The sequence below is a fragment of the Cervus canadensis genome, chromosome 5 (genome assembly GCF_019320065.1).
Source record: "Cervus canadensis isolate Bull #8, Minnesota chromosome 5, ASM1932006v1, whole genome shotgun sequence".
NCBI classification, from domain to species: domain Eukaryota; kingdom Metazoa; phylum Chordata; class Mammalia; order Artiodactyla; family Cervidae; genus Cervus; species Cervus canadensis.
This window is the reverse complement of record NC_057390.1, coordinates 101083074-101108104: the sequence shown is the minus strand read 5'-3', so window position 1 is coordinate 101108104 and position 25031 is coordinate 101083074. Positions and strand designations below refer to the sequence as shown.

Here is a 25031-nt window from a genome sequence, read left to right as displayed (position 1 = left end):
GCGGCGCGGGCCGCGCTTCTTTGTGCGCCTGTGCGCGTCCGGTCTCCCCTGGAACAGCGCCCCTGGCGGCGGAGAGGGGCGTCGGCCGTGTGCCGGGCCCGTGGCGGGGCTGCGGGCGAGACTCAGGGTCGCGGGTTCGAGACCGAGCTCCGGCGTTCCGCGGCCTCACAGGCGAAAGTGTGCTCCGCTGTGGGGGGATGAACGTACAAAGGGGTGAGCACCCGCCGCAGTGGAAGTCACCGGGTTTGTGGACAGGGGAAAAAAAGAGAAGGTTGCTCAGTCGTGTCCGACTCTGTGCGACCCCATGAACTGCAGCCCCCCGGGCTCCTCTGTCCATTCGTGGACTGTGCAGTTCATGGGAGTCTCCAGGCAGGAGTACTGGGTTGCCTTTTCCTCCTCCAGGCGATCTTCCCCACCTAGGGTTTGAACCCGGTTCTCCCGCATTGCAGGTGGACTCAGCCACCTGGTGGACAAGGACCGGAGGTCAGCTTGGACTTTGGACGCGGACATGGCGACGGACCCCTGCCGGGAAGCGCAGGGCGGAGGTCAGATGTCCGGGCTGAGGCTGGGTTCACCCGCAGGCTGAGTGGGGGGTTGCCTGGCCCAGGGCAGGGGTTTCGGCGGCGGGAGCGTGGCAGACTTCCTGGGCGGGGCTGCTGGGCAGCAGTGGACAGTGGACTCCGACCTGGGGCTTGACCGTCCTGGCCTGCGCCTCCTCTGGCCCTGGCCCTGTCGCCGCCGTCGCCATGCTGACCCCCAGGATCGCAGCCCTCTTAACTCTGCTCCTGGCCAGCAGCTCCCTGGGTCAGCGGGCGCGGAGACCCCCGCGGCCCCCGTCTCCCATCAGCACCATCCAGCCCAAGGCCAGCTTTGACGCCCAGCAGGTAGAGCTGGGCGGAGGTGGGGCAGGGGCCTGCCCGGCTCTGCTGCCCCCAGCCCTGCGGGCCCTCACGCGGCCTGCTCCCCAGTTCGCAGGGACCTGGCTCCTGGTGGCCGTGGCCTCCCCGTGTCGCTACCTGCAGGAGCAGGGCCATCGGGCCGAGGCCACCACTCTGCACGTGGCTCCTCGGGGCTCGGCCATGGCCGTCAGCACCTTCCGGAAGCTGTGAGTCCCAGCGAGGACCCCCTGAGCCCACCCCAGCTGCGGCCTCACCCGGGTGGGGGTGCCCCAGCCTGCTGGGCGTCCTCCCACGCCGGCCGTGCCCCCAGGGATGGAATCTGCTGGGCAGTGCGGCAGCTGTACGGAGACGTGGGGCGTCCGGGGCGCTTCCTGCTCCAAGGTGAGGCCCTGGCCGCTGGGGGCGGGTGCGGCACTGGCGGTGGGGCTGACCCGCCGGCTCCCCGCAGCCCGGGGTGCCCGCGGGCCGGTGGACGTGGTCGTCGGGGACACGGACTACCGCGGCTTCGCCATCTTGTACCTGGAGCGGGCGCGGCAGCTGTCGGTGAAGCTGTACGGTACGTCCGGGGGGCCTGGGTCCCCGGGGGCTGTCGGATGGGCTGGGCGGGCCCTCTCCTCCCTTCCCCCTGCCCCTGCCCTTCTGCCCAAATGTGGGGGCAGAACCGGAGCGGGAAGGGGGGAAGCAGGGGTCAGATCGCAGCCCCAGGCACACAGCCCAGCCCCCAGAGCGCCCTGCAGGCCCCCGCCCCGTGGGTGCCCAGGAGCCCGTGTGTCCCGCACGCAGTCCGCTCTCTCCCCGTGAGTGATTCCTTCCTGAGTGTGTTTGAGCAGCGGGTCCAGAGGGCCAACCTGACCGAGGACCACATCCTGTTCTTCCCCAAGTACGGTGAGTGTCCCCCCCACCGTTTCAGCCCGGCTCGCCATGCGCCCCCACCCCCGGCCGCCCTGACCCCTGGCCCGGCCCCCCAGGCTTCTGCGAGGCGGCGGACCAGTTCCACACCCTGGACGGTGAGCGGGCAGCTCCAGCAGGCGGCGTGGGGGGCGGTGCCGAGGGCTCGCTCCTGGCTGAGACATGTCTGTGCTGCAGAAGTGCAGAGATGAGGTGGGCGGCCGTCCCGTGCAAGGAAGCAGCCGGCCCGGAGGTGGACCTGCCGTCCCTCGTCCACCCGCCTGCCCCCACAAAGCCGCCCCTCCCCCAGGAGCTCCGTGGGCTCTCATTAAACACTGCAGCCTCAGCCCCTGCCTCTTCCTTTCCACCCAGGATCCCACCTGGGCGTCTGCCCACCTGTTCTGCTTCCCTGATGGGCCGGAGGGCGGGGGCCCACCTCCCAGTGCCGAGCCCTCCCCAGGGAGGTGGGGGTGGGGAACGGCTCCTGGCCAAGGCCTAGGGCGCCTGGCACCCTGCCCTCGGACCCCAGTGTCCCCTGCTCTGGCCCCCGCGTGGTGTTGGCGGCTGTCTCTCCTGCTCCCTGGCTCTGAGCAGGCTGGTCAGACGCCCCGGCCTTCTCCAGAGCCCTCCCCACACGTCCCCCTTGCCTCCTCCTGAGACCCCTCCTGGGAGGCAGGGCCCAGAGTCCCAGGGGCCTGTGGCCGAGGCAGAAAGGGCCCTGGGGAGGAGCATGCGGCTTCAGGGGGGCAGGCAGGGAAACCCCCTCCCACTTCCCGGGTCTGGGGTGAGCTGACACCATCTGAGGCAGCTGGGAGGCTGCGTGGCCCTCACAGCCCCAGGGGCAAACAGGGCCAGGCAGGGGGCAGGACTGGCCAGTAAACAGGACTGCCCCCTGGGCCAAGGCTGGCCTGGAGGCGAGCAGCAGGCGCCCCTGGGGGCGACCACGTGGGTGGGCCAGCAGGGGGCCCAGAGTGCCGGAGGGGGGGCCATGGACAGATGGGGTAGCCCCCAGGAGCCCATACCCAGGGTCTGCCCAAGGTCACCAGCCACGAGGGACCACAAGATGACCTCTGGCCTGTAGAGAAGACCTTTCTGGAAAGTGGGATCCCTGAGGTCTGGGAAGAGATGGAGATGGTGTCCCTGCCCCCCAGCCTCTGCCTGGACGGGCTTCTCCGCGTGACCGCAGGCCGTTGGCAGAAGGTCGAGCGTGGAGACAGGGCCTCCCCCGACCGACTATTCGCGCTCCACACACGTGGGTCCCGGCCGACCTGCCCATCCCTCACCCGTGTCCCTGACAGCAGAGAGGACGCCAAAGAAAAAATGCGCAGTGCAGACCCCTGCGAAGCAGAGACCCAAGGGTGGGAGCTCCGATGGCGCGACGGCTCCATCCCCACCCCCGCCCCCGCCGGGTCTGCTGCGGGTGGGGGGCCCACGCAGGCACAGCTGCCAGGGGCCTCGCGGGCCCAGCTCCGGGCCCACCGCTGAGAGCTCGCCCCCGACCCATCCTATGAAGCAGTGGAGGATGTGGGCCAGTTCCAGCTGCCCCCAGGCCCGCCCGCGCTCTGATGGGTCCCCGGACCCCCGCCCTGCCCCCACGGGAGGCTGGCCTTCTCCCCCTCACCCCCGTCTCTCTCCCGCCTTCTCCTGTACAGCACCCCATGCTGGCGAGAGCCAGGCCCACGTGACGGCTGCTGGTCGTCCCCGGGGCATTGCAGACAGCTGTGCCTGGCACACACTGCCCGGCCCGCCCCTTCCCACGTGCCCCCCCATAAGGAGGAGGGGCAGCCCCCCTCAAGAGGACTTGGGGAGGCTTGAGGGCAAATGGCAGCCCCCAGGCTGGGGCCAGGCTGGGGCACAAGGTTAGGGAGGGGTCTCAGCTCGGCCAAAGCTGCTCTGTCCGGGGACCCTCGGTGTCTGCGCAATGGGCATCTCGGAGATGCCCCCTGTGTGCCAGGCCCCTGCCCCTGGGAGCCAAAGTCCAGGGCTCACCGCTCCCCGACGCTGGTGAGGCAGAGTGGGCCCGGAGAGATGGACCCCCGCCCCAGCATCCGGACCTGCGCTGCGGGGAAGGCTAGGCCGCCCCGGGTGAGCCGCAGGCCATGAACAGGAGGCACCTCCGTCTGGTCCCTGGAGAGCAGGGTCGGAGACCCCTGGGCCCGGCCCCGCGTGCCCATCCAGATGTGGGCGGGGGGACACTTGCTGGTAGGAGCCCACAGCCCTGCAGGGCCCACTGTCCACAGTGGGCAGGGATCGTGTCCCTTGGCGCTGGACTCCCAGCTGGGCAGGCAGGTGGGGCTGGCGGGAAGGGGAAGGGCAAGGACCCCGCCGAGCTGGGCACCTTGTCAAACTTATGTCCGTGAGTCGGTGATGCCATCCAACCGCTTCATCCTCTGTCGCCCCCTTCTCCTCTAAACTTTCAAAAACTAGGGACTTCCTGGTGCTCCAGTGGCTAAGACTGTGCTCCCGACCAGGAGGCCCAGGTTCAATCCCGGGTTAGAGGACCAGGTCCCATACGCTGAAAGTAAAGATCCCTCATGCCGCAACGAAAACGGAAGATCCTGGGTGTCACAAGGCCCAGCACAGCCAAACAAATTTTTTTTTAATTGTTTTCAAAAACTAGGTGAGGCAATTGTAGTTCTAGATGAGCCGTCTTTACGTGCGTGCTCAGTCATGTCCGACTCTGCGCGGACACGCGATCCCATGGTCTGTAGCCTGCCAGGCTCCTCTGCCCATGGGATGTCCCAGGCAAGAATGGTGGAGTGGGTTGCTGTTTCCTTCTTCAGGGGACCTTCTCGACCAAGGGATCAAACCCGCATCTGCCATGGCAGGTGGATTCTTCACTGCGCCACTTGGGAAACACTGAGTCATTTTGTGTAAAGGTATTTATTGACTATAATTGAGCCTTGCCTTTTAACTGTAAGAGTTGGCTTTTCATCGGGCTTCCCAGGGGGCGGTAAAGAACCTGCCTGCCGATGCACTGCTCAGGCCTGGGGTGAGCGAGGATCCTGGGTCAGGAGGACCCCCTGGAGCAGGGCGTGGCGACACACTCCAGCACTCCTGCCGGGAGAATCTTACCAGAAAGAGAAACCTTGAAAAATGTAGGGAACTCTGACTGGCAGTCGTGGTCAGGGAGCCTGGAAGGGCCACGCATGCCCGGCTGCGCTGACTCGGACGCCCCCGGCCCCCGGAGATGAGGCTGCCGCGTCCCTACAGCGGCCATGACAACACCTGGCGCTCTGTCTTCTGGCACGAGGCTGGCGGGAGTTCCCAGACCAGGGACTGAACCCGGGCCGTGGCCCCGAAAGCCGGGAGTTGTAACCACTGGGCCACTGGGGCGCTCCCTGGGCCTGGCCCCTCCTGCTGGGCACCTGCTGTCCCTGCCCCCGCAGGAGCTCCGGTGGACGGGGGGCCGGCCCCTGCGTGTGGGCACAGGGCCTGGGGGGATGGCAGCACCTGTCGGGGGGCGGGCTGCTCCGTTCTGACAGGCTGCTGACCGCCCGTCTCCCTGGAGGGCCCCGTGGGCGCGGCGCGGCAGAGTGCCCGCAGCCCAGGGGGCCTGGTGCCACCTCGCCGGGTTTGGGACCAGGTGGGCTCAGCGGAGGAGGATGGGTGCTTTCAGGGGGGCTGCGGGCTGCCCCCCAGCTTAGGCAGAGCATGACAGGCCCTTCAGGAGTTCCCAGGAGAATCACCAGGTCGCTGGCACGTCTCTCACTGAGGCCAGTCTGTAAGTAGAAGAGCTGTGCTAACCGGCCAGGCCCAGGGAGGTCAAGGCAGGGGGGCTGAGCCCCCCAGAGCCCCCACCCCACCCCGTCTAGCTGGGAGGAAGGACCCAACGAGGGCCAGGCCCTTCCAGGAGGAGGGGAGGCAGCCTGGGACTGAGCCAAGGCCTGAAGCCTTGGGCCCGGAGGCCAAGGGTGGGAGGAGGTGGCCCAGGGCGAGCTCAGGGGACGAGTACAGGTCCTTCTCGTGTCTGACAGAGCCCAGCACCCGGTGCCCAGCTGGAGTGGGGAAGAGGGCTCTGTCCTTCCCCCAGGGGTGTCTGGGGCCGCCCCCGCCCTCCGCAGCTGCCCTCCAGCCCCCAGGGCCAGCGTGTGGGGGCGGCCGGCCAGCCTACCCTGCCCCATCCTCCCCTGCCCCCTCCCGGGGGTGACTCAGGTCCTCCTGGCCCTGTTCTGGCCCCGCTTCGGTCTCGGGGCTGTGGAGCCGCCTGCGGGCTGGCTGCCCTGCCTGCTCCAGGGTGAGAACGTCCTGGCCTTGACCCCCCAGGCTCCCACCTGGGACAGAGCATTCTGCCCTCTGCCTGGTGCAGCTGGGCCGGCAGGGGGAGGCCCCTGGAGGGGGCAAGGGGTGGCCAGGCCCGGGAGGCTGGACCCAGCGGGCATCCCACCTGCTCCACCTCTGGTGGGCAGGGCCTGATTGGGCCCCGCCCCTGGAGCCCACCCCCAGCCAGTCCTGAGGAGGACGGAGCGGGGTCACACCCCCAGGGAGGGGCGCCCGCCTGTCAGGCCCATAAAGAGGTGGGCGAGCCTGGGGTTGGCAGCAGGGCTGCGTCCCGCCAGTCCCTGCTGGGATGGGCCCATGGTTGGCCCTGTGGGTGCTGCTCTACCTGCCAAGATCCCTCCAGGGCCAGAGCCCACACACCCCGGCAGCCCCCGGCTCCGTTCTGCAGAGTTTCGAGGACAGCAAGGTCAGGGGTGGGGAGGGACGGGAGGCGCCCACCAGGCCCGGGTGCGGGGAGTCAGCCAGGCCAGCCCTCTCGGCACCCCCGCCAAGGAGACCCCTGGCCTCCCCCGCAGTCCCCACCTCTCCCTGCAGGGTTGGGGGGAACATCTCAGTGCCTCTGCACAAAGAGGCCCCCCTGGCCAGCATCACAAGCCCTGCAGGGCCCGGGGCGCTCTCAGCCTCCTGTCAGCGTGACCGAACACCGGAAGCTGTTGCCGAATGCAGCAGGGATCCCAGCCGTCCTGGCCCCTGCCAACCCCCAGCCCCTTGCAGTTCCAGGGGGAGTGGTTTGTCCTCGGCCTGGCGGGCAACACCCACACGGTAGCAGACAGGTCTCTGCTGAGCCCTTTCACGGCGACATTCACGCTAAATAAAAACCACCGCTTGGAAGTGGCATACGCCATGATTCGGTGAGTGAGGGGCTGGGGCCCAAACCCTCAAAAGCCAATGCCTCTGTGGCAGGTCCACCAAGGGCTCTGGCCACACTCTCCCAGGCTTCCTTCTAACGTGATGTTCAGCACAAGCTGCTGACAACCTCACCCGACTCTGGGGGTGCGTACTGAAAAGCGGGGAGGCACTGACCAGATCACAGACTAGAAGAGCCCCAGGGCTGGGGGGTGTCAGGCTCCGCTGGATCCGGGAGCTCAGGCCCTGTGATCAGAGACTCCTCACCCCTCCTCCCTCTCCTTCTCTCAGCTCTGGTTGCCTTAGACTTCCATCCAGGCAGGTTCTCCCCTCACAGGGATAAGACGGTGGCTTACACTGACGTCCTCCTCAGGATCAAAATACCAGAACAGGGGAAATACGCAGGCTGGCCTGGCCGTGGTGTCTGATCAACTCTTCTTGAGTCCTGCGTTCCCCTGGACCCATTGCTGTGCTGTCCAGGGCGACAGGCACTCTGGTGGGCCGGCCAGGATGACTGGTTGGGGGGAAGTGGGGAGGCTTGATGGACAGCCCTGGGGGTGCTTCCTCACCCGTGCAGCTCCTCCAGCAGGTCCCGTGGCCTTCCTCGCTCACCCACCTGGAGATCTCTTTCGCTGAGGGCTCTTCGATTCCACTGAGACAGGAAGCTCTGGAGGCCAGCAGCGGGGCACGGAGCAGCCCCCTGCCCGGCTCCCGTGCATGCTCAGCCACGCCCGACCCGCTCCTGATCCGTCGGGGGGCTGGTTAACTGGGGGCAGGGACCCAGTGCACACGCCACCCCGGAAGCTGCCTCTGTTCTGTTTCGGGTGTGCTCGCCTAGCAGGGTCAGGGCACCAGGTCGCCTCCCAGCTCAAGCCCGGGGCCCACCCAGAGCTCTCCCAGGCACGTAACGGCCCAGCAGCACCCTCTCTCAAGCATGTGCCTCAGGGGCACTTCAGGTCTGGTTCCAGGCTGAGGAATGGTCAGCAGGTGGACCTGACGGAGGCCACAAATGGGTGGGCCACACCGCATCAGCGCTCCCAGGGCTGAGGTCCCCCCTCCACGGGGCAAAGCCCCAGGTCTGCCTGGGGCTCGTGAGTGGGCCCTTCCTGTGGGTCCACCTGGGGGCAGCCCCTGGGAAAGGCCCGGCCAGGTTCTGGAGCCTTCTTCCTGCCCGTCTCCCTCCCCAGGGGCCAGCGCTGTGTCACCTGGTCATACAAGCTTATTTCGAAGTCCCAGCCTGGGATGTTCTCGGTTGATCACAGTGGAGGTGAGGGGGTGGGGGGCGGGGGGAGGAGGGGGCAGCCTGGGGGCGCTGGCGGGGAGGCCTGATGAGGCTGTACCCCCAGAGCCTGGGGCGGACCCTGAGGAGATCCAGGTGACCGACACGGACTACGCGTCCTTTGCCCTCCTGCTCTCCAGGAGGCAGTCGGACCTGCAGAGCATCCTCAGGGTCAGCCTGCTGTGTGAGCCCCTCGCCCTGGCGCGGTCGGTCGGGGTGGGTGGGGGGCGGAGAGGCCAGTCTACATGCCCCCCCCCGCCGTGGCTGAAGCCAGGCTGTGCTCCTCGGCCCCCAGGCAGAATATGGGCCATTCAGACCCAGCTGCTGGACAAGTTCATCTGCCTGGTCCGAGCTCAGGGCCTCTCAGATGACAACATTGTCTTCCCGGACCTGACAGGTAACGGGCTTCTGCACCGGGTGGGGTTTGCCCGGAGCCTTGGAGCCCTACGGGGACCCAGCAGGAGCTCGGCCCACACATGGGGTCCAAGTGTGGGGTCCCAGCTACCCCAGGGTTCAGCCTGAGTCCATATTGGGGGTCTCACTGCTTCTTGGTCTCCTCCCCACCTGGGTCCCATTCCCCAGGGCCACCCCCTCCCCCAGGGTCTCCCTTCCCCCAGGTCCCCCCGTCCCGGGTCACCCCCTCCCACCCAGGTCCCCCCCACCCAGGTCTCCCTCCCCCGGGTCACCCCCTCTTCACGCAGGCCCCCCCACTATCAGGCCCTGAGTTTCCTGCCTCTGCCCTTACACGTGATAGCCACATGCACACACAGAGCTCACGCTTGAACATATACCACTTACACACCCACGCACACACACATGCACAGGGAGGATGCCCTTGGGTACACACTTGCTCACAAGCATGTGCACGCCCACCGCACGCCCACCATGCCTGGCCACCTGGGTCTGCAGTGAGTCTGGCCCCATGGGCACTTTCCCCCCAGGAGGTCAGGCAGGGGGCAGGGCAGGCCCTCGAGGTGCCTCAGCCCCCACCCCAGCCCCGCCCCCTCCCTCCCACCTGCCTCCTCCCCTTTCCCTCCCGAAAGCAACTGTGTGCACGTGTGTTCGTGTATGTGCACCTGCACGTGTGTGCGTGTGCATGCGTGTTCGCGTGTGTGCATGTGCACATGTCAGTGTGTGTGTGCGTGTGCGCGTGTGTGCCCGCATGTACATGTGTGTGTCTGTGTCTGCCTTGGTCCCCTCCCGGCTCTGCTCCCGTCCCCTCCGGCGTCCATCCCGAGGCTCTGTCTCTCCATCAGACTGGTCAGTCCTGCCCGAGAAATGCTGAAAGATGAAGTCATCTCACCCACCTCCAGACCTGACCTCACTGCCCCACTCTCTCTGCCTCCACTTCCAGCATGAAATAAACGCGCTGTGCTGGGACCTAGGAGTGTGAGCAACCATGACCTTGGGGCAGGTGGGAAGGCACCCGGGCGGGGGCCGCCCTCGGAGCACCCATGCCCAGCCTCTGCCCACCAGGGGCGTGCGCGTGAGGGCGTAAGTGTGTCTGCATGTCCTCTAGGTGGCACAGGGTGGTTCCCAGGATAAGGCCCCTCATCCTCCCAGCTCCTTGCTGGGGGACCTCAAAGGCCGCCCTCTGCCCCCTGAAGGCCCGGGGGACCTGACACAGAGACCCCAGTCTGGGGAAGGGGAGCTGCGCCTCCTGCCACGAGGGTGTGGGGACAGGGACACTGCAGGGGCAGAGGCCTGCCAGCCGGGACACCAGCCCCAGTCTGAGCACCTGGGCACTGCCCCCTCCTGAATCTCCTCCCGTCGCACCCCCCGGGGATCTACCTGCTGGGAAGGTGTAGGGTGCACCTAGGGTCAGGGTGGAACTGGCCCCATGAGAGGGTAGCAGGCATCCAGAGAGACCCCTGCTGTGCCTGACCTTCGCTTCTGGGCGCATCTACCCTCAGGAGGATTCCAGATGGGTCTTGTTTAAAACTCCTCTGAAGGCAGCCCTTTCAGCATCCCTGGGCGGTGGAGCCGGGTCCCACAGACACGTCCATCGAGCAGGGTGTCGCAGAAACCAGGCAGGTTCTGGGACGGAAGCCCTCATTGATGACCCGGATTGAGCCCGCAATAGACCCCAGTGGCATCACGTGTGACGGCCTCCTGCGGTCACGGCTTAACGTCCCTCTGTGTGTCTGACTCTCCAACAGCTCAGGCTGTCCAAGCACGGGTCCGCTTTGCCCACTGCTCTGTCCCAGACCCCAGATGGCAGCGGTCACAGAGGGGCCGTCAACACCTGCCTGCTGGGGGCAGGGGGTGGGCCCTGAGTGATGGACGGACGGAGGGAGGGATCAGTGGAGGGCTAGAGGTGGGCAGGTGGATACGTGGTGAGAGGAGGTGGGCGTGAGGGTGGCTGTGTCTCTGACCGAGAGCTTGTGGTTGTGGGGTGCATCCTTCCTTCCTTCCTGAGCGTGGGCCTCTCCTCTGTGGACTGGCCACTGGGTGGTGGCTCACAGGTCTCTCTCTGTCCTGCCTTGTTCCTTCCTCCGTCCTTCCCCCGCTGACCCATGGTGTTCTGCGTGGACAGGGGTCATCCTGAGAGGCAGGTCTAAGCCCTCGCTGGCCGGGAGCCCGGGCCAAGCAGGGGAAAGCAGCTGGGTGGGGTCCGGGTCCCGGGCGCAGGCAGAGAGCAGGGGCCCCGCTCGGCCCCCAGCCTTCTCCTTAACCCTGCGCAGCCCTGCAGGGGGCAGGGGGTGCTCCTTGGCGCCTCTGCACAGATGGGGACACAGGACGCTGCAAGGACGCTGGCCGACCCCTTGGCAGGGTCACCAGACCTCTGGCCACCCGCACGCCCCTCCTGTCTGGTCAATGGGGTGGGCCTGAGGTTCACTGTCGGCTGGGCAGGAAGACCTGCAAGGGTGGGGGTGGATAGGTGCTCCGGTCCTGAGGGGACGGAGCCGGGGTTGGGCAGAGAGGGACGCTGGAAGCATGTGGTCTGGCCTGCGGCTGCCCCGCGGGTCGCAGTGGGAAGACCAAAGGGCCTGTCTGTTCCGTCGTCTGAAGAGCAGTTTCTGACTCTGAGCCGCCAGGCCCCGCCCACCAGTGACCGTGACCGGAAGCGCTCTGGGAGCCTGCGGGGTGTCCCGCAGCCCCGCCCTTCCCTGGCCCCGCCCTCCATGGCCCCGCCCACCCGTGACCGGCAGCGCTGGGAGCCTGCCGGGTGTCCCTCCAGCCCCGCCCTTCCCTGGCCTCGCCCTCCGGCCTGGCCCCGTCCTCCAGGCTAGCTCTCTGCCTGTCTCCATGGGAGGGTGTGGGGCGGTGGCCCCGCCCAGCAAGGCCAGATGGCTTGCTTTTGGCCGAAGTCACTGCGTAGCTGCGCAGGGTCACTGCAGCCGCCCCACCCCCACCCCCGCTGGCCCGAGTGTTGCCACAGCTGTCCTGCCGGTTGTCTGCCCAGGTCACGCCCTCGGCCCATGCCACCTGCCGCCTCTCTCTGAGGCTGGCTGGACTTCCCTCCCTACGCTCTGGGCGGCTCAGTTACCAGCCTGTCCCCAGGACGGGTCAGTGTCACCTGGAACCCCACCTCTGCCCTCTGACAAGCAGAAACCCTGTAAAGTTGAAAGCGGGGGCCTGGGGCCAGGGACACGGTTGGGTCCATCCAGTTCCTGGACGCAGACTCGCTGGCCCCTGAGCCTTTAGAGGCATGAAGACGTCAGAAGACCCCATCCCCCTGGGGGGCTCAGCCCCGCGGTTCTCTCAACCAAGCCCCCCTGCAGGCAGGGCAGTGTGGTGGCTGCATGCCAGCAGGGCCAGATGTGGGCGAGGGCTGCAGACCAGGCCCCGACCCCGGCCGTGGGATTCTAACTCTGCTGGCTGGGTGGGCACACGGGCCCAGTTGAGCTGTGGCCGTGACGTTGGTGGGAATGTTGAGTCCAGGAACGCCCAAGTCTCTGGGGCCCCTGAGGGCAGTGACATGACCAGGAGGATGGGGCTGCGTCTGGGTCTGGGTGGCCGCAGTGACCGCCCTGGCGCAGGAGAGACCACCCTGGGCCCTGGGGGACCATTTCAGGGAGAGCAGCCCCCACCAGGGAGACAGGGCCCTTGAGGTCTCAGGACCCTTTGAGGCCCCATGTCTGCGACTGGGCTTGCTGGGTCTGACCACGTGAGGGGGGACAGGCCAGGGCAGCCAGAGGGACGGCAGCACAACCATGGGGCCGGGGAGAGGGCACAGGGCTCCTGCCACTGCGGGGCCGGCGGGTGTGGAGAGGGCGGGACCGCGGGCGGCTGATCCCCACCCCCTTCCCCGCTGTGGTGGGGGAGGGCTGGGGCGATGCTGAAACACGGCCTCCCCCTCCTCGGCCTTGCCCAGGCCTCCTGCACACGCATCGCACGCACACCACCCCCCCACACAGCACATGCAGGCTCACACGTGCCCACACGGCTCTTGTTCCTGGTAACTTGGGGGCACCAGCTGTGAGGTCTGAGGCCCGCGGCAGCCCCAGGCAGGGCCAGCCCAGTGCCCGCCACACAGGAAGGGACACACAAGAGCCCGGCCCTGGAAATGCCTGAGGAGGTCCAGGGAGGAGGTGCCCGCCGCTGAGCAGGCCATCGAGGCTCCTCACGCCTCCTGCCCTGGGGTGCGCGCTCTACTCTCCGAGCCCACACGTTTCCGGGACGCAGCCTGGAGATGGCGTCGGGCAGTTGGACCACCGGAGCTGCACACCCGCCGGTGCCCAGCGAGGCCCCAGGTGAACCGATCGGATTCGGCGGTGGGTGTGGAGAGCAACTCGTCTTTGCGGCCGAAGACACTTCGTGAGGACGATCCCGTGCTCGTGAAAGCTGCCAACCTGGGTGGTCCTCCCCGTCCACGTTCCGGGCCAGGTCCAGTCTCAGCAGGAGAGCTCCAGGGGCTGTGAACCTGCCCCACAACGTTCCACCATATAAAGGGAGAAGAGTCTGACACATGCTGCACCAGCGTGAACCCCGAGGACACTGCAAAAAGGCCACACAGCGTGTGGTTCCGTTTACGTGACGCATCCAGAACAAGCAGATCCACAGACAGACGGTGGAGCTGTGGTTGCTGGGGGGCTGGGGGCGGAGGGGTTAGGAAACCCTAAGTAGCTTCAGAGTGGGGGCTGGAATCCAGGAAGACCAAGGCATGGCCCCACCCGGAACTCCTGGGAGCTCATCACTAACTGCTGATCATTTAATCACCTGCATGATGCAGCCTCCCTGAGACCCACCCCGCCGTGAGGTCCGGAGGGGTCCGGCCCGGTGAACGTGTGGAGATGCTGGGAAGGCCGTGCAGCCCGGCCGTCGGCTGATTCCATCCTGTACCTTCAGGATACACTGCAAATAGCAAGTGAACTGTGGGCCTGCATGTGTGAGCTGTACTAGCTAGTACTGAGCCTGAGGAAGGGGTCGTGGGGGTCCCCGATTACAGCTGGTGAAGTGGTGGCATCTGATGTGTGGGGACAGCCCTGTGGGACGGAGCCCTTGGTCTGTGGGGTCTGCACTGACGCCAGGGAGTTAGTGTCAAACTGTGGGACGCCCAGCTGGTGCCGGAGAACCAGAGAACTGGTTGGGGTGGAAACCGCCACATTTGCTGTCGGAGTGCTGTCTGTGAAAATGGCTCAGAGCCGCGTGCTCAGAATGGGGCTGCTGGGTCACGGGAATCCCACGTCCAGAGTTAATAGACGCTGCTGACAAACGTGTACATGTATGCATATACATGTATATATGTACATGTGTACATACAGGAAAACCTACGCATGTATGCACACAACTATATTCATACACACACACACATAAATATATTGTTGCTGTTTAGTCGCCCAGTTGTGTCTGACTCTTTGTGACCCCATGGACTGTGTGTATATATATATATAAATATATATATATATACACATATAGATATGTGTATGTATATATCTCACTTTACTAGAAACAAAATAATGAATTAATGAAAAATAACCCAAAGGAAGTGTCAACAAAAGAAGGTAAAAACAGGTGGGAAAGATATAAAGCACAAAGTAAGAAAGAATACTTAAATTCCAATATAACTTATTACATTAAATAAAGTTAACTAAGTATGTCTTAAACGAAAAGGCTCATCAGATAAAATTTTTTTGTTGATTTATTTATTTCTGACTGTGCTGCGTCTTTGCTGCTGCTCAGGCTTTTCTCTGGTTGCGGGGAGCAGGGCTCCTCCTCTCGTGGGACCGGCTCCTCACGGCAGCACCTCCTCTTGTCGGGGGGCACGGGCTCTGCAGCGCGTGGGCTCAGAAGCTCTGGCTCATGAGCTTAGTTGCTCCATGGACCAGGGATTAACTCATGTCTCCTGCACTGGCAGGGGATTCTTTACCATGGAATCCCCCAGACAGGCTTTTTTAAAAATGATTCAGAGGCTGTTTTATGAGAGAAACATTTAAGACAAAAGGGTAAATAAATATTAGGAGGTAAAAGAAAAAGATTCCCTAGGCTAATACTAGTCCAGTGAAAGTTAAAATAATACCAGACAAAGAAGGCTTTGGGACATAAGAATTACTAGTGACTAAAGGGTTATTTCATAATGACAGTAGAATCAAGAACATGCAAGAGCTTTCCATTTGTATGCAGCTAATAATATGGCCTCAAAATAACAAAAGCAAAAAGTAAGAGAACCACAGGAGACACAAACCCACAGTCCTTGAGGGACCACTTCACAGAGCGCCCTCCGTAGATGACAGTACCGGCTCGGGGGTCCTTAAAGACATGAGGTCTGAGTAACGGGTGTGCAGAGGGCATACCTTCTCCCCAAGGACACGAGGAGGTCTTCCCAACAGCTTGACTGAGGTGAACCTGACGTGCAACAAACTGAACACATTTCTGGGGACAAACTGATAAGTTTATAAACGTGTGTATGTCCATGAAACCACCGTGAGGAAGCTGAGTAAATGAGTCTGTCACCTCCAAGGTTTCCTCGAATCCCTCCCTCCCCCCACAACCACTGCTGTTATCACAGGGGAGCTTGCATTTTCTAGTTTCGTCTAAGTGGAAACACACAGAGCAAACACTTTTACTGGCTTCTTTCCCTCAGAAAACAATGGCCTTGTGATGCGTCTGTGCTGCTGCCTGAATCAATAGCCCACCCCTTTTTGTTGCTGAGATACGGGAGCAGCAGACCCCCTGAGCTGCCTCCTGAGAAACCCGTGTGCAGGTCAGGAAGCAGCAGTTAGAGCTGGACATGGAACAATGGACTGGTTCCAAATTGGGAAAGGAGTACGTTAAGGCTATATATTGTGACATGGCTTATTTAGCTTATATGCAGAGTACATCTTGTGAAGTGCCAGGTTGGATGAAGCACAAGCTGAAATCTTGTGGAATATTGAAATATTGCTGGAAGAAATATCAATAACCCCAGATACGAAGGTGACACCACCCTTATGGCAGAAAGCAAAGAGGAACTGAAGAGCCTCTTCATGAAAGTGAAAGAGGAGAGTGAAAAAGTTGGCTTTAAACTCAACATTCAGAAAACTAAGATCATGGCATCTGGTCCCATCACTTCATGGCAAATAGATGGGGAAACAATGGAAACAGTGACAGAGTTTGTTTTCTTGGGCTCCAAAATCACTGCAGATGGTGACTGCAGCCATGAAATTAAAAGATGCCTGCTCCTTGGAAAAAGAGCTATGACCAACCTAGACAGCATATTAAAAAGCAGAGACATTACTTTGCCAACAAAGGTCCATCTAGTCAAAGTCATGGTTTTTCCAGCAGTCATGTATAGATGTGAGAGTTGGACCATAAAGAAGGCTGAATGCAGAAGAATCGATGCTTTTGAACTGTGGTGTTGGAGAAGACTCTTGAGAGTCCCTTGGACTGCAAGGAAATTAACCAGTCAATGACAAAGGAAATCAGTCCTGAATATTCACTGAAGGACTGATGCTGAAGCTGAAGCTCCGATACTTTGGCCACCTGATGCAAAGAACTGACTCATTTGAAACGACCCTGATGCTGGGAAAGATTGAAGGCGGGAGGAAAAGGGGACGACAGAGGGTGAGATGGTTGGATGGCATCACTGACTCGATGGACATGAGTTTGAGCAAGCCCCGGGAGCTGGTGATGGACAGGGAGGCCTGGTGTGCTGCCGTCCTTGGGGTCGAAAAGAGTCGGACACTCCTGAGCGACTGGACTGAACTGCGTGCTTCGCGGCACAGCTGTACCAAGAATTGGTCACACGTCTGCCCATTGATGGGCATCTCAAGTGTTTACAGTTTTTCAATTCAGTTCAGTTACAGTTTTTACTATGGCCAATAAATCTAGTTCATGTGGGTATTTACAAAAATTAACCAACTACTGGACCAGAAAGCAAGTCTCCATAAACAGAAGGATTAAAATGGAGGACTAGGGGACTTCCCTGGTGGTCCAGTGGTTAAGACTCCATATTTCCACTGCAAGGGGTTCAATCTCTAGTGGGAAAACTAAGATCCCACATTTCGCATGGCCAAAAAAATTGTTTTAAATTTTTAAGTGGAGTAAATGTTATCTGACCACAAAACAAACATATTATAAATCAAATCTTCTTTGAAAAATCTCTGCATGTCTGGTAATTAAGAAATGTTCTTCTAAGAACATTATAAATTACCTATAGTTCAGTTTTAAAAAAGGAAAAAATGAGGGAAAAAAAGTTCTTCTGAATAGTTGGTGGGCAATTAAAGAGGAAATCGAGATGGAACTCAGAAACTGCTTTTATAACTTTATTTCTTTATTTTTGGCTGTGCTGGGTCTTGGCTGCCGCACAGGCTTCCTCGGTGTGGGGACCACTCTCTGGGTGCAGAGCCGGGCCTCGCGGCTCCCGGGCTCAGCTGCTCCGCAGCGGGTGGGATCATCCTGGACCGGGGATCAAGCTCCCGTCTCCCACATTGGCAGGCGGATTCTTTCCCACTTAGCCACGAGGGAGGCCCTGAAGATATTCTCCACTAAACACGTTAGAAAACACTTTATGTCAAAGCTAGTGCCCCACCCCTGGGGCTGGCGGGGGGGCCGCAGCGCCCCTGCACGTGTTAGGGGAGCGGCCGGGGGAAGAGTTAACCGCCTCGGTCAGGAAGTGGAGAATCGGCAGCTCTGCGCCGAGGGTGTCTCAGGAGGAAACAAGGCCACGACCCAAACGGAAAGCAGCAGAGCAGGCAGCGAGGCCCCGGCAGCTCCTGCCGTGCTGGTCAGGTGGACAGAGGGCATGAGGAGCAGGGAGGAAGCAGAGCGGCGGTGCCCACCGCCAGGCTGCACAACACTGCCTGAGACCATCAGGGTCACGAGAGGGCATCACGGGCACCTTCACACGCGCAGGGGGAAATTTAGATGAAATGAGAAAATTCCAAAACAAAATACCTACTAAAGTGTCACACGAGAACACAGAAAGCGGGGAAGGCAGAGACGTTGGCTGCCGTGTCCCCTAGAACTGCAGACCAGACCCCCCAGCCCCACGGCCGCTGCACTTGCCAGGACGCGAGGTGGGGGGGCTCGCCGGGACCCCCGCTGCGCCAGGCTGGGAGGGCAGGACCGGGGAGGGGAGGGGCCGGCGAGGGAGAGCCTTCACCCCCAGCGCGGTCCCGCCGTGAACTAACGTCAGGCCAGCAGCAGAGAAGACCTGCTGGAGGGTGGAGCTCCTCCGAATAAAGGGCAGCGAGGGCAGATTCACATGAAAGGCCTGCACTGATGATCGGGGCGCCTCTGCAGGGTCTTTCCGCTGCCTCCCAGGCACACGCGAACCTCTGACGGCGGTGGGGAAGGGCGATCTCCCCCGCAGGAAGCCGGGCCCCCGCACAGCTGAGGAGGTGCTCGGTCCCCGCGGAACCACCTACTCCCTGCGCTCGGCCACAGGCCCACTGAAGGCTCTGTTTAAAAAAAAAACCTGTAAAGTTAATCTCCAAGCACACGGGTGTAAAACGCTAACAGGAGGAAGGAAAAACGCAGCACCAGCAAGGGCGGGGCCCCGGGGCGGCTGCCTGGTGCTCGGCCGGGCCGGGCTGGGAGGCCTTCAACCCCGGGGGCCTCCTTTCTCTGCAGCCGCTCCACCTCCTGCCCTCGGTCGGCCAGGTTTGCATCTAAAGGACGAACCCGCCCCTCAGTGTCCAGGCAGCCGCGTCTGTGCCGGCCGTGGTCCCGCCCACCTCTCCTGCAGGGGTGGACGTCCCGGGAGGCCCTCTGGGAGCTCCGTGCTTCCCCGCCGCCCTCCCGGCCGTTCTGTACAGAAACGCACTCTCCCCCCTGACTGGGTCGAGAGCCCCATCCCCGGGGGGGCTGTCACGGTCTCCAGTTCAGTTACTGGGTCCCTGGAGGGGAGCTGGGCTGGAAGCTACCTGGACAGGAGGTGGTCACAGGAAGTGTTGCCGACCGGGACCCCTGCACCCCTGCTCCTGTCCCCCGGCTCTGGGGGAGGTGGTGGACACATCCCCGCATCCCTCGAGACAGAAGGGGTCCTCCGGGCGCTGCCCCACGGTCACTGCTGTCGGTCCCCACCCCCCCACCCCCGGAAGCCAGCCCACGGATCCAGGCACAGGGCCTGTGGACGGGGCGTCCGTGGCAGGGCCACCCTGCGTGCTTTCCTCGGGGCAGGACTCCAGGGCCCGGGTAGGCGCCCCACGGGCCTGGACAGTGGACGTGGGCCCGCTCGACGTGGCCGGATCACCAGACCCGAGCGGCTTCGGGACAAGGCAGGAGGCAGGTGCCCGGCCCACTCGCCCCTCGTGTGGCCCCCGCCCTGTGACCAGGCTGAGGGTGAGGGAGCGTCAGGCGGGGCGGGCCTGGGCGTGGGGCAGGCGGCCGTGCGAAACTGGCCCCACCTCGGGGCCCTGGGGCAGAGGGACAGGGAGAACAGGACAGGAAGGACCTGTCCTGGAATGTTGAGCCCTGGGGGTGGCGACGGGACGTGGGAGGCTGCAGGCGGGAGCCATGCAGCTGGCCCGCTGTGGGCCCAGGCCCTGTGGGCGGCCAGATCAAGTCTCGTGATCCTGGCCCCAGAGCCCCCAGCACCATCTGGGCCTGCTGGCCAGGGACCAGCCCCCTGGGGGCCTCCAGAGCTGACGCCGCCTGTTTTCTGAGACAGGAAGGGGGGGCGGGCGGGCTGGGGTGTTCAGGGTCCTGGGTGACCGGATCTGTGGGTACAGAGCTGAGTGGGAGCCCCCCCACCCCGCCCGCCCTCCTGGGACCATGCTGGTCCCAGAGAAGCACCTTTCCCAGCAGCCGCCCCCCAACAAAGGGAAACCTGGGCCTGGTTTCCTGACTCCCCAGGAGTCACCCCCGGCCCCCCAACACACACAGTGAGGACACGGGGCCCCCAAGGAGGATGGTGCCATTGGACTGGGGAATCCCATGTGTTGTGGGAGCACCCCGTCCTGGTATGGCAGGGAGACCGTGGGGAGTCCTCCAGATGCCTCTGCTGGGAAGACAGGACCTGTGAACCCCCCGGGGTGGCCATGGGACAGGCCCCTAGGGACAGGGCCTGGGTGAGGCCTCCAGGCCAGTCTTGTCCTGGGAAGGGGTCCCCACCATGCTGACCCTTCTGCAGACCCTCTGACCTGACCTGGGAGCCAGGCAGGGAGCCTGGACTCCAGCATAGAGGGAAGTGCTGTGCTGACAAGCCAGGCTCCCCCGCCCAGCCCCATGCAAGTTGACCAGTTCCCAGGAGCCAGAGGGACGGACAGATCCTGGGAGGGAGAACAGGCCCCCACTCAGCAGGTAGAACCCTCCTGACCCCAGCCCCAGAGCACCCCAGAGCCATCACACCCCTTCTTTCCTCCCCGGGGGGCTTGCTGAAGGCTGGAGGGGCCAGGGTGCCAGGCGGCCGGAGCTCGGCCAGCAGGGTCCCCAGCTGGACATCAAGGTGTCCAACGTCACCCACCACCCGTGGCTGACTGCACAGCAGGGATTCTCCCGGACAGTCATCCAGGGACCCCCCTGGCATTCTCCGGGCAGACGGGAAATGGGGGTGGGCTCGGGGAGTGTCATGGCTCTGAGCACCATGGATCCAGCCCAGGGAACTGCCTGCAGGATCCCGGGGGGTCTGATGCCCACCTCCCTTCCCCGGTGAGGAGGCCACAGTTCCCTGGGCTGCTGGGGGTGGGAGGGTGCAAACATTGCTTCCACTGAGTGCACGCACCCAGACACGCGTGCACACATGTGCACGCACCCAGACAGGCATGCACACGTGTGCACCAGCGTGCCTGCGTCCGGAGACACACCGTCTCTTGTGTCTCTTCAGGACGATCGCCCCGGGGGTCGGGCTGCTCGGGTGGCTCAGGCAGGAATGCTCTGGCGGGAAGCTGTTTTGTTTTGAAGGAAGTTATTGTATTTCTTAGGTCTGGGAGGATTAGCCTGGAGTCGGGTTTTTTCCACCCCAGCAATTACTGGAGCCCCTGGACAGCAGATGTCCCCTGAGGCGGCTGTGCAGCCGGTCCCCTGGCCACCTCCTGGGGACGGCCAGGCGGGTGGGCTGGGATCAGTGTGACGCCGCGGTGGTCCCAGAAGCAGACCCCACTCTGGCGTGTCCGGCTGGCCTGGTCTCGGGGGCCCCACACCCGCCTTCCCCTGTGTCCTCATGCCTACAAGGCCCTTGGGGGTCCCTGTGTGTCCCCGGATCCCACAGCACCAAGCAGCATCTGTGCCCACCCTGCTTGGGCTGAGTGGACAGGGTGACTCCAGGGCAGGGAGCTGCCCCCACCCAGGGCCAGGCCTCCGGAGGCAGCTGAGCCCTGAGGGCGGGGCGTGGGCGGGACGTGGGCGTGGGCATGCGGGGATGTGTGTGGGGCGTGGGGCATGGGTGAGGTGTGGGCGGGTGTGGGCACGGGGTGCGGGGAATGGGTGCGGCGTTGGCGTGGGCGGGGCGGGGGCATGGCTGAGGTGTGGGCGTGGGCTCGGGGGCGTGGGCGCAGCGTGGGTGGAGTGTGGGGGTGGGTGCTGCCCTCTTCTCACCCCCGTGCTGGTTTCACAGACCAAGATGCTGCGAGCCCAGACCCCAGACTTGTTTGTTTCTGGGGGTGGGTAGGGGCACCCCACGCCTGTCCCGCCCCTGGCTGGTTGGGGGAGGGACCCCGTCATCCCCTACAGTAACCAGTCTGGTGGTGAGGAGGCACAGGCACACGCACACAGGCCCACACACGCATAGATGCATCCCCCAATACACACACATGGATAGATGCACCAAACACGCACACATGCACACACACTCATAGATGCACCCCCAACATGCACACATGCACACACATGCATACTGCACCCCCAACACACACACATGCACACAAATGCATACATGCACCCCCAACACACACACGCATAGATGCACCAACACGCACACATGCACACACACGCATAGATGCAACCAACACGCACACATGCACACACACGCATAGATGCACCCCCAACATGCACACATGCACACACACACATAGATGCACCCAACACGCACACATGCACACACACACATAGATGCACCCCCAACATGCACACATGCACACACATGCATACTGCACCCCCAACACACACACATGCACACAAATGCATACATGCACCCCCAACACACACACGCATAGATGCACCAACACGCACACATGCACACACATGCACACACACGCATAGATGCAACCAACACGCACACATGCACACACACGCATAGATGCACCCCCAACATGCACACATGCACACACATGCACACACACACATAGATGCACCCCCCAACACACACACACACACACAGGCGCACACGCGCAGCTCCCAAGGGGGGAGGAGGTGAAGGGGCAGGGTGAGGGGCCTGCAGCCCCCCAGGGGAAGGGCTGAGGGATGTGCACCCCAGAACTGCAGACCCTGGTAGCTCTGAGTGAAGGACAAGCGGCCGTGTGCACCTAGGTGTGTGTGAGCAGGTGTGTGTGTATGCACGCTTGTAGGCGTGTGCATGTGTGTATCTCCCCAGGAAGGGGGCAAGGGGCCATACCTAGCAGGAGGTGGGGCTGACCCAGACTGGGTTCCCAGCCTGAAAGAAGGGAAGGAAGAACAGCGCCTGAGCCCCGCAGCCCCTCCCCGGGCAGAGACAAGGGTCTTGCTCTGCCTGGGCTCCGGGAGGTCTGGCCATCGCCCTCAAAGGGCCCTGTGTTCTGAAGCCGTGTCTGCGTCCATCCAGTCAGTGTGACAGGACAGGGCCTTCCCTTGCCCCTCCCGTGGCTGCTGCTGGCCGGGCCGAGGATGAACCACAGGGAGCTGGGGGTAGGCAGAGCCCCCCACGCCGACCCAGCCTGGGGAGCCCAGGTCAGGGTCTCTCCGCCCAAATCAGGGCCGCGACTGGGCTGGCACCAAGGACTTTAGCCGGAGCTGTGGGCTGGGGAGGCCGCTCTGCGTCCAGGACCATGACCTGAGTCCTTCCAGAAGGGCCCCTGTCCACGGCCCCACTGCACTCAGCCCTGCCTGAGGTCAGAGGACCTCAGGGCTGAGAGCCCAATGTGGCCGAGTCGGCCAGAGCTTTGAGCCCACATCTTGGCCACGGGGACCCAGGCTGGCGGTGAGGCCACCGCTCAGCCCACCGCTCAGCCTCCCTGCTGGCCCAACCCCCCGGCTGGTCCAGCCTCCCTTAGGGCTGAGCCAGGGTCTCAGCCACCCCCCACGGCCAGGCGGGGTCCCGGCGTGACCATCCGGGCAGCCCCGAGGCAGCTGGGGGCAGAGGTCAGGCTTCTCACTCAGGAAGGGCCACCTGGCCAGGAGTCGGCAGGGCCTGGGTCCTGCTACCCACAGCCCTGCTCTGGGCCATAACCTCTGACCTCCCTTGACCTCGGATCCCAGGGCCCAGTCTCTTCCTCGAGGCCTGCGCCCCGCGGTCCTCCCAGTCCCAGGGCCCTACGCACACCGCGGCCTCCCCTCTCTGCAGCCTCTAAAGAACTGGTTCCTCTGCCTTGGGACCCAGTGAGCCCCGGGCACAGGCCTCCAGCACCCCTCCACCCCACTCTGTCACCATCTGTGTCCACCCCGGGACCCCGCTGCCTCCTTTCTGCTCCTGCTGTGGGCCAAGGGAGCCCAGCACCCCCATGGCCCCCTTTACCTCCCCCAAGATCTGCTGACTGTGCCCCTCTAACCTAGGGTCCCCCAAGGACCTCATCTGAGTGCCACTGAGACAGGCCCTGGCTGACCCTTCCACGACGGCCCGTCCCACCTCACCTCTGCCGTGTGGGAGCCCAGCCGGCTGCTGCACGGGGAAGCCTGCCATGCCCCCAGCATGGCCTAGCCAGGGCCCAGGGTGCACGTGGAGGGCCTGATACCTGGGAGCCACGGAGTCACAGCCCAGAGACACTGACGCACGTGGAAGGGGCGGACGGGTGTCCTGAGCGCCAGGCCTGCGTGGCGTCTGGACTCTGGGAGGCCGGGGGAGGTGGGCCACAGAACGCAGAGGACAGCTTCCAGGACTAGCGGCTGCCGGACCAGATTGGGGGTGCTGGGCCCTCAGGCTGGGGGCCCCCGTCGACGCGGCCACGTGCTGGCGAGGCCCAAGTGAGCCACAGGGTGCTGACTGCAGCTCCTGGCTTTCTGGGCAGCTGGTCGTGGCCACATGGCTAACTCTGCACCTCCCCGGAAGCCTTCTGAGAGAGGGGTGCCCTGGGCCCTGGCCTCAGCGCTGGTGGGGAGACGACTGAGCCAGCAGCTCGGAGCAGAAGCCACCCACAGAGGTGATGAGCCGTGGGAGGGTCCCCGAGCCTCGAGACACCACGTGGGCTCCGGCCGCCACCTCCGGGCTTTTACATCAGAGAGAAACAAACTCAGGTCTCGTCTAAGCCACAGTCGTGCTGGGTTCTCGGCTGAATCCCAGCAGAGGGGCAGTCTACGAGACCCCTGCCCAGACCTGCAACTGTCAAGCTCAGGGGAGGCCAGCGGCGAGTGTGTGAACAGGCGTCCGAGGAGCTGTGATCGTCAGCCATCATGTGTTTCCCGGGTGGGGTCCTGGGACAGGAAAGGAAGTTTGGGGAAAACTGATAAAGTAGGATAAGCATGTCCGTATCCACGTCTGTGCTCAGCTGTGTCCAACCCTTTGGGACCCCATGGACTGTAGCCCGCCAGGCTCCTCTGTCCGTGGGATTCTCCAAGCAAGAGTACTGGAGCGGGTTGCCATTCCCGCCTCCAGCGGATCGTCCTGACCCGGGGATGGAACCTCGTCACCTGTGTCTCTTGCACAGTGGGTGGATTCTTCACTGCTCGGCCATCCGGGAAGCTGTGGGATAAAGCACGGACTCCAGTTAACTGTGTCAACGTTCGTTCATTACCTGTGACCAATGCTCTGCACCAACATGACACGTTAATAATGGGGGCTGGGGGCTCGATGGCCGTGAGTCTGAGTAAGCTCCAGGAGTTGGTCATGGACAGGGGGGCCTGGAGTGATGCAGCCCACGGGGTCGCAGGGAGCCGGACACGACCAAGCGACTGAACTGAACTGGGGGCTTCACGAGTCTTCTGCAAATCTAAAACTATTTTAAAGTTTTTATTTTTAAAAATCTTACCATTCGAACACTGCCAACAGGCGCAGGAGGCATGAGTCAGCGAGCCCCCCACGGCCCGTCTGCGGGAAGGTTTGTGGACGGAGGCTGTCTCTGCTCGCTTTTCTTCTTGAATCCCTTTTGGTGGGTCTGCTGGGGAATTCCCCGTTTCTCCGTGGAAGTTTCCTCTCGTTTTCCTCTGGGTGTCTGCAGACTCTCCCCTCGCCCTGTTGATTTGTGCCTCCTCTCTGTCTGGAGCAATCATCCCGGGCTTCCACCTTCGTTCTTAGTCTTTCCTGAATCTCAGCGTTTGGCTCTCATAGTCTACCCTTTAACCAATCCTTGGTCCTCACGGCCCCGCAGAGCACCCCGGCTGCCCGCTCTCCCAGGCCCACCCTTCCGGGC

At 63.2% G+C, this 25031-nt stretch overlaps 4 protein-coding genes across 11 annotated transcripts; 2 read left to right on the top strand and 2 right to left on the bottom strand.

Annotated features, from left to right (window-relative positions):
* The first annotated feature begins 79 nt into the window (after window positions 1-79).
* Window positions 80-2133, top strand: C8G (complement C8 gamma chain). Of its 3 annotated transcripts, XR_006269647.1 has the most exons (8): window positions 80-213; window positions 450-545; window positions 797-884; window positions 969-1105; window positions 1210-1280; window positions 1348-1455; window positions 1683-1784; window positions 1868-1906. XR_006269647.1 is itself a non-coding variant. In XM_043470244.1 (7 exons), the coding sequence occupies exons 1-7, from the start codon at window positions 747-749 to the stop codon at window positions 1997-1999; spliced, it is 606 nt and encodes a 201-aa protein (XP_043326179.1). In that variant the 5' UTR covers window positions 560-746; the 3' UTR covers window positions 2000-2133. The 3 variants fall into 3 exon arrangements, 2 of the variants coding, with proteins under 2 accessions (XP_043326179.1, XP_043326178.1); XM_043470244.1 differs by lacking the exons at window positions 80-213; window positions 450-545 and adding an exon at window positions 1989-2133 and having other exon boundaries at window positions 560-884; XM_043470243.1 differs by lacking the exons at window positions 80-213; window positions 450-545 and adding an exon at window positions 1986-2133 and having other exon boundaries at window positions 564-884.
* Window positions 2134-4912: 2779 nt separating this feature from the next.
* LOC122442420 (formin-like protein 5) lies at window positions 4913-7635 on the bottom strand. Its single transcript, XM_043470238.1, has 2 exons — window positions 7531-7635; window positions 4913-5509 (listed from the first exon to the last, which is right to left on the bottom strand). Exon 2 carries the CDS (start codon window positions 5441-5443, stop codon window positions 4913-4915), a length of 531 nt encoding a protein of 176 aa, XP_043326173.1. The 5' UTR covers window positions 5444-5509; window positions 7531-7635.
* LCN12 (lipocalin 12) lies at window positions 5502-9573 on the top strand. 4 transcript variants are annotated; one of them, XM_043470234.1, is made up of 6 exons: window positions 5502-6474; window positions 6783-6919; window positions 8102-8181; window positions 8261-8377; window positions 8489-8590; window positions 9450-9573. In XM_043470234.1, the coding sequence occupies exons 1-6, from the start codon at window positions 6358-6360 to the stop codon at window positions 9476-9478; spliced, it is 582 nt and encodes a 193-aa protein (XP_043326169.1). In that variant the 5' UTR covers window positions 5502-6357; the 3' UTR covers window positions 9479-9573. The 4 variants fall into 4 exon arrangements, with proteins under 4 accessions (XP_043326169.1, XP_043326171.1, XP_043326172.1 ...); XM_043470236.1 differs by having other exon boundaries at window positions 8261-8364; window positions 9450-9489; XM_043470237.1 differs by lacking the exon at window positions 8261-8377.
* On the bottom strand, window positions 9454-13191 carry LOC122442417. 3 transcript variants are annotated; one of them, XM_043470231.1, is made up of 2 exons: window positions 10079-13191; window positions 9454-9574 (listed from the first exon to the last, which is right to left on the bottom strand). In XM_043470231.1, the coding sequence occupies exon 1, from the start codon at window positions 13177-13179 to the stop codon at window positions 12208-12210; it is 972 nt and encodes a 323-aa protein (XP_043326166.1). In that variant the 5' UTR covers window positions 13180-13191; the 3' UTR covers window positions 9454-9574; window positions 10079-12207. The 3 variants fall into 3 exon arrangements, with proteins under 3 accessions (XP_043326166.1, XP_043326167.1, XP_043326168.1); XM_043470232.1 differs by lacking the exon at window positions 9454-9574 and having other exon boundaries at window positions 9924-10442; window positions 10569-13191; XM_043470233.1 differs by lacking the exon at window positions 9454-9574 and having other exon boundaries at window positions 9924-10386; window positions 10569-13191.
* Between the last annotated feature and the right edge of the window lie 11840 nt (window positions 13192-25031).

What these genes read in the sequence shown, in the direction of transcription:
- C8G (XM_043470243.1), top strand. Translation starts at nt 747, where the DNA reads ATGCTGACCCCCAGGATCGCAGCCCTCTTAACTCTGCTCCTGGCCAGC. An exon ending in CCAGCTTTGACGCCCAGCAG is followed by an intron (nt 885 to 968) that starts GTAGAGCTGGGC and finishes CCTGCTCCCCAG; the next exon opens with TTCGCAGGGACCTGGCTCCT. An exon ending in GCTGTCGGTGAAGCTGTACG is followed by an intron (nt 1,456 to 1,682) that starts GTACGTCCGGGG and finishes TCCCGCACGCAG; the next exon opens with TCCGCTCTCTCCCCGTGAGT.
- LOC122442420 (XM_043470238.1), bottom strand. Translation starts at nt 5,443, where the DNA reads ATGCTCTGCCTAAGCTGGGGGGCAGCCCGCAGCCCCCCTGAAAGCACC.
- LCN12 (XM_043470234.1), top strand. Translation starts at nt 6,358, where the DNA reads ATGGGCCCATGGTTGGCCCTGTGGGTGCTGCTCTACCTGCCAAGATCC. An exon ending in GTGGCATACGCCATGATTCG is followed by an intron (nt 6,920 to 8,101) that starts GTGAGTGAGGGG and finishes CTCCCTCCCCAG; the next exon opens with GGGCCAGCGCTGTGTCACCT. An exon ending in TGTCTTCCCGGACCTGACAG is followed by an intron (nt 8,591 to 9,449) that starts GTAACGGGCTTC and finishes TCTCTCCATCAG; the next exon opens with ACTGGTCAGTCCTGCCCGAG.
- LOC122442417 (XM_043470231.1), bottom strand. Translation starts at nt 13,179, where the DNA reads ATGCGTCACGTAAACGGAACCACACGCTGTGTGGCCTTTTTGCAGTGT.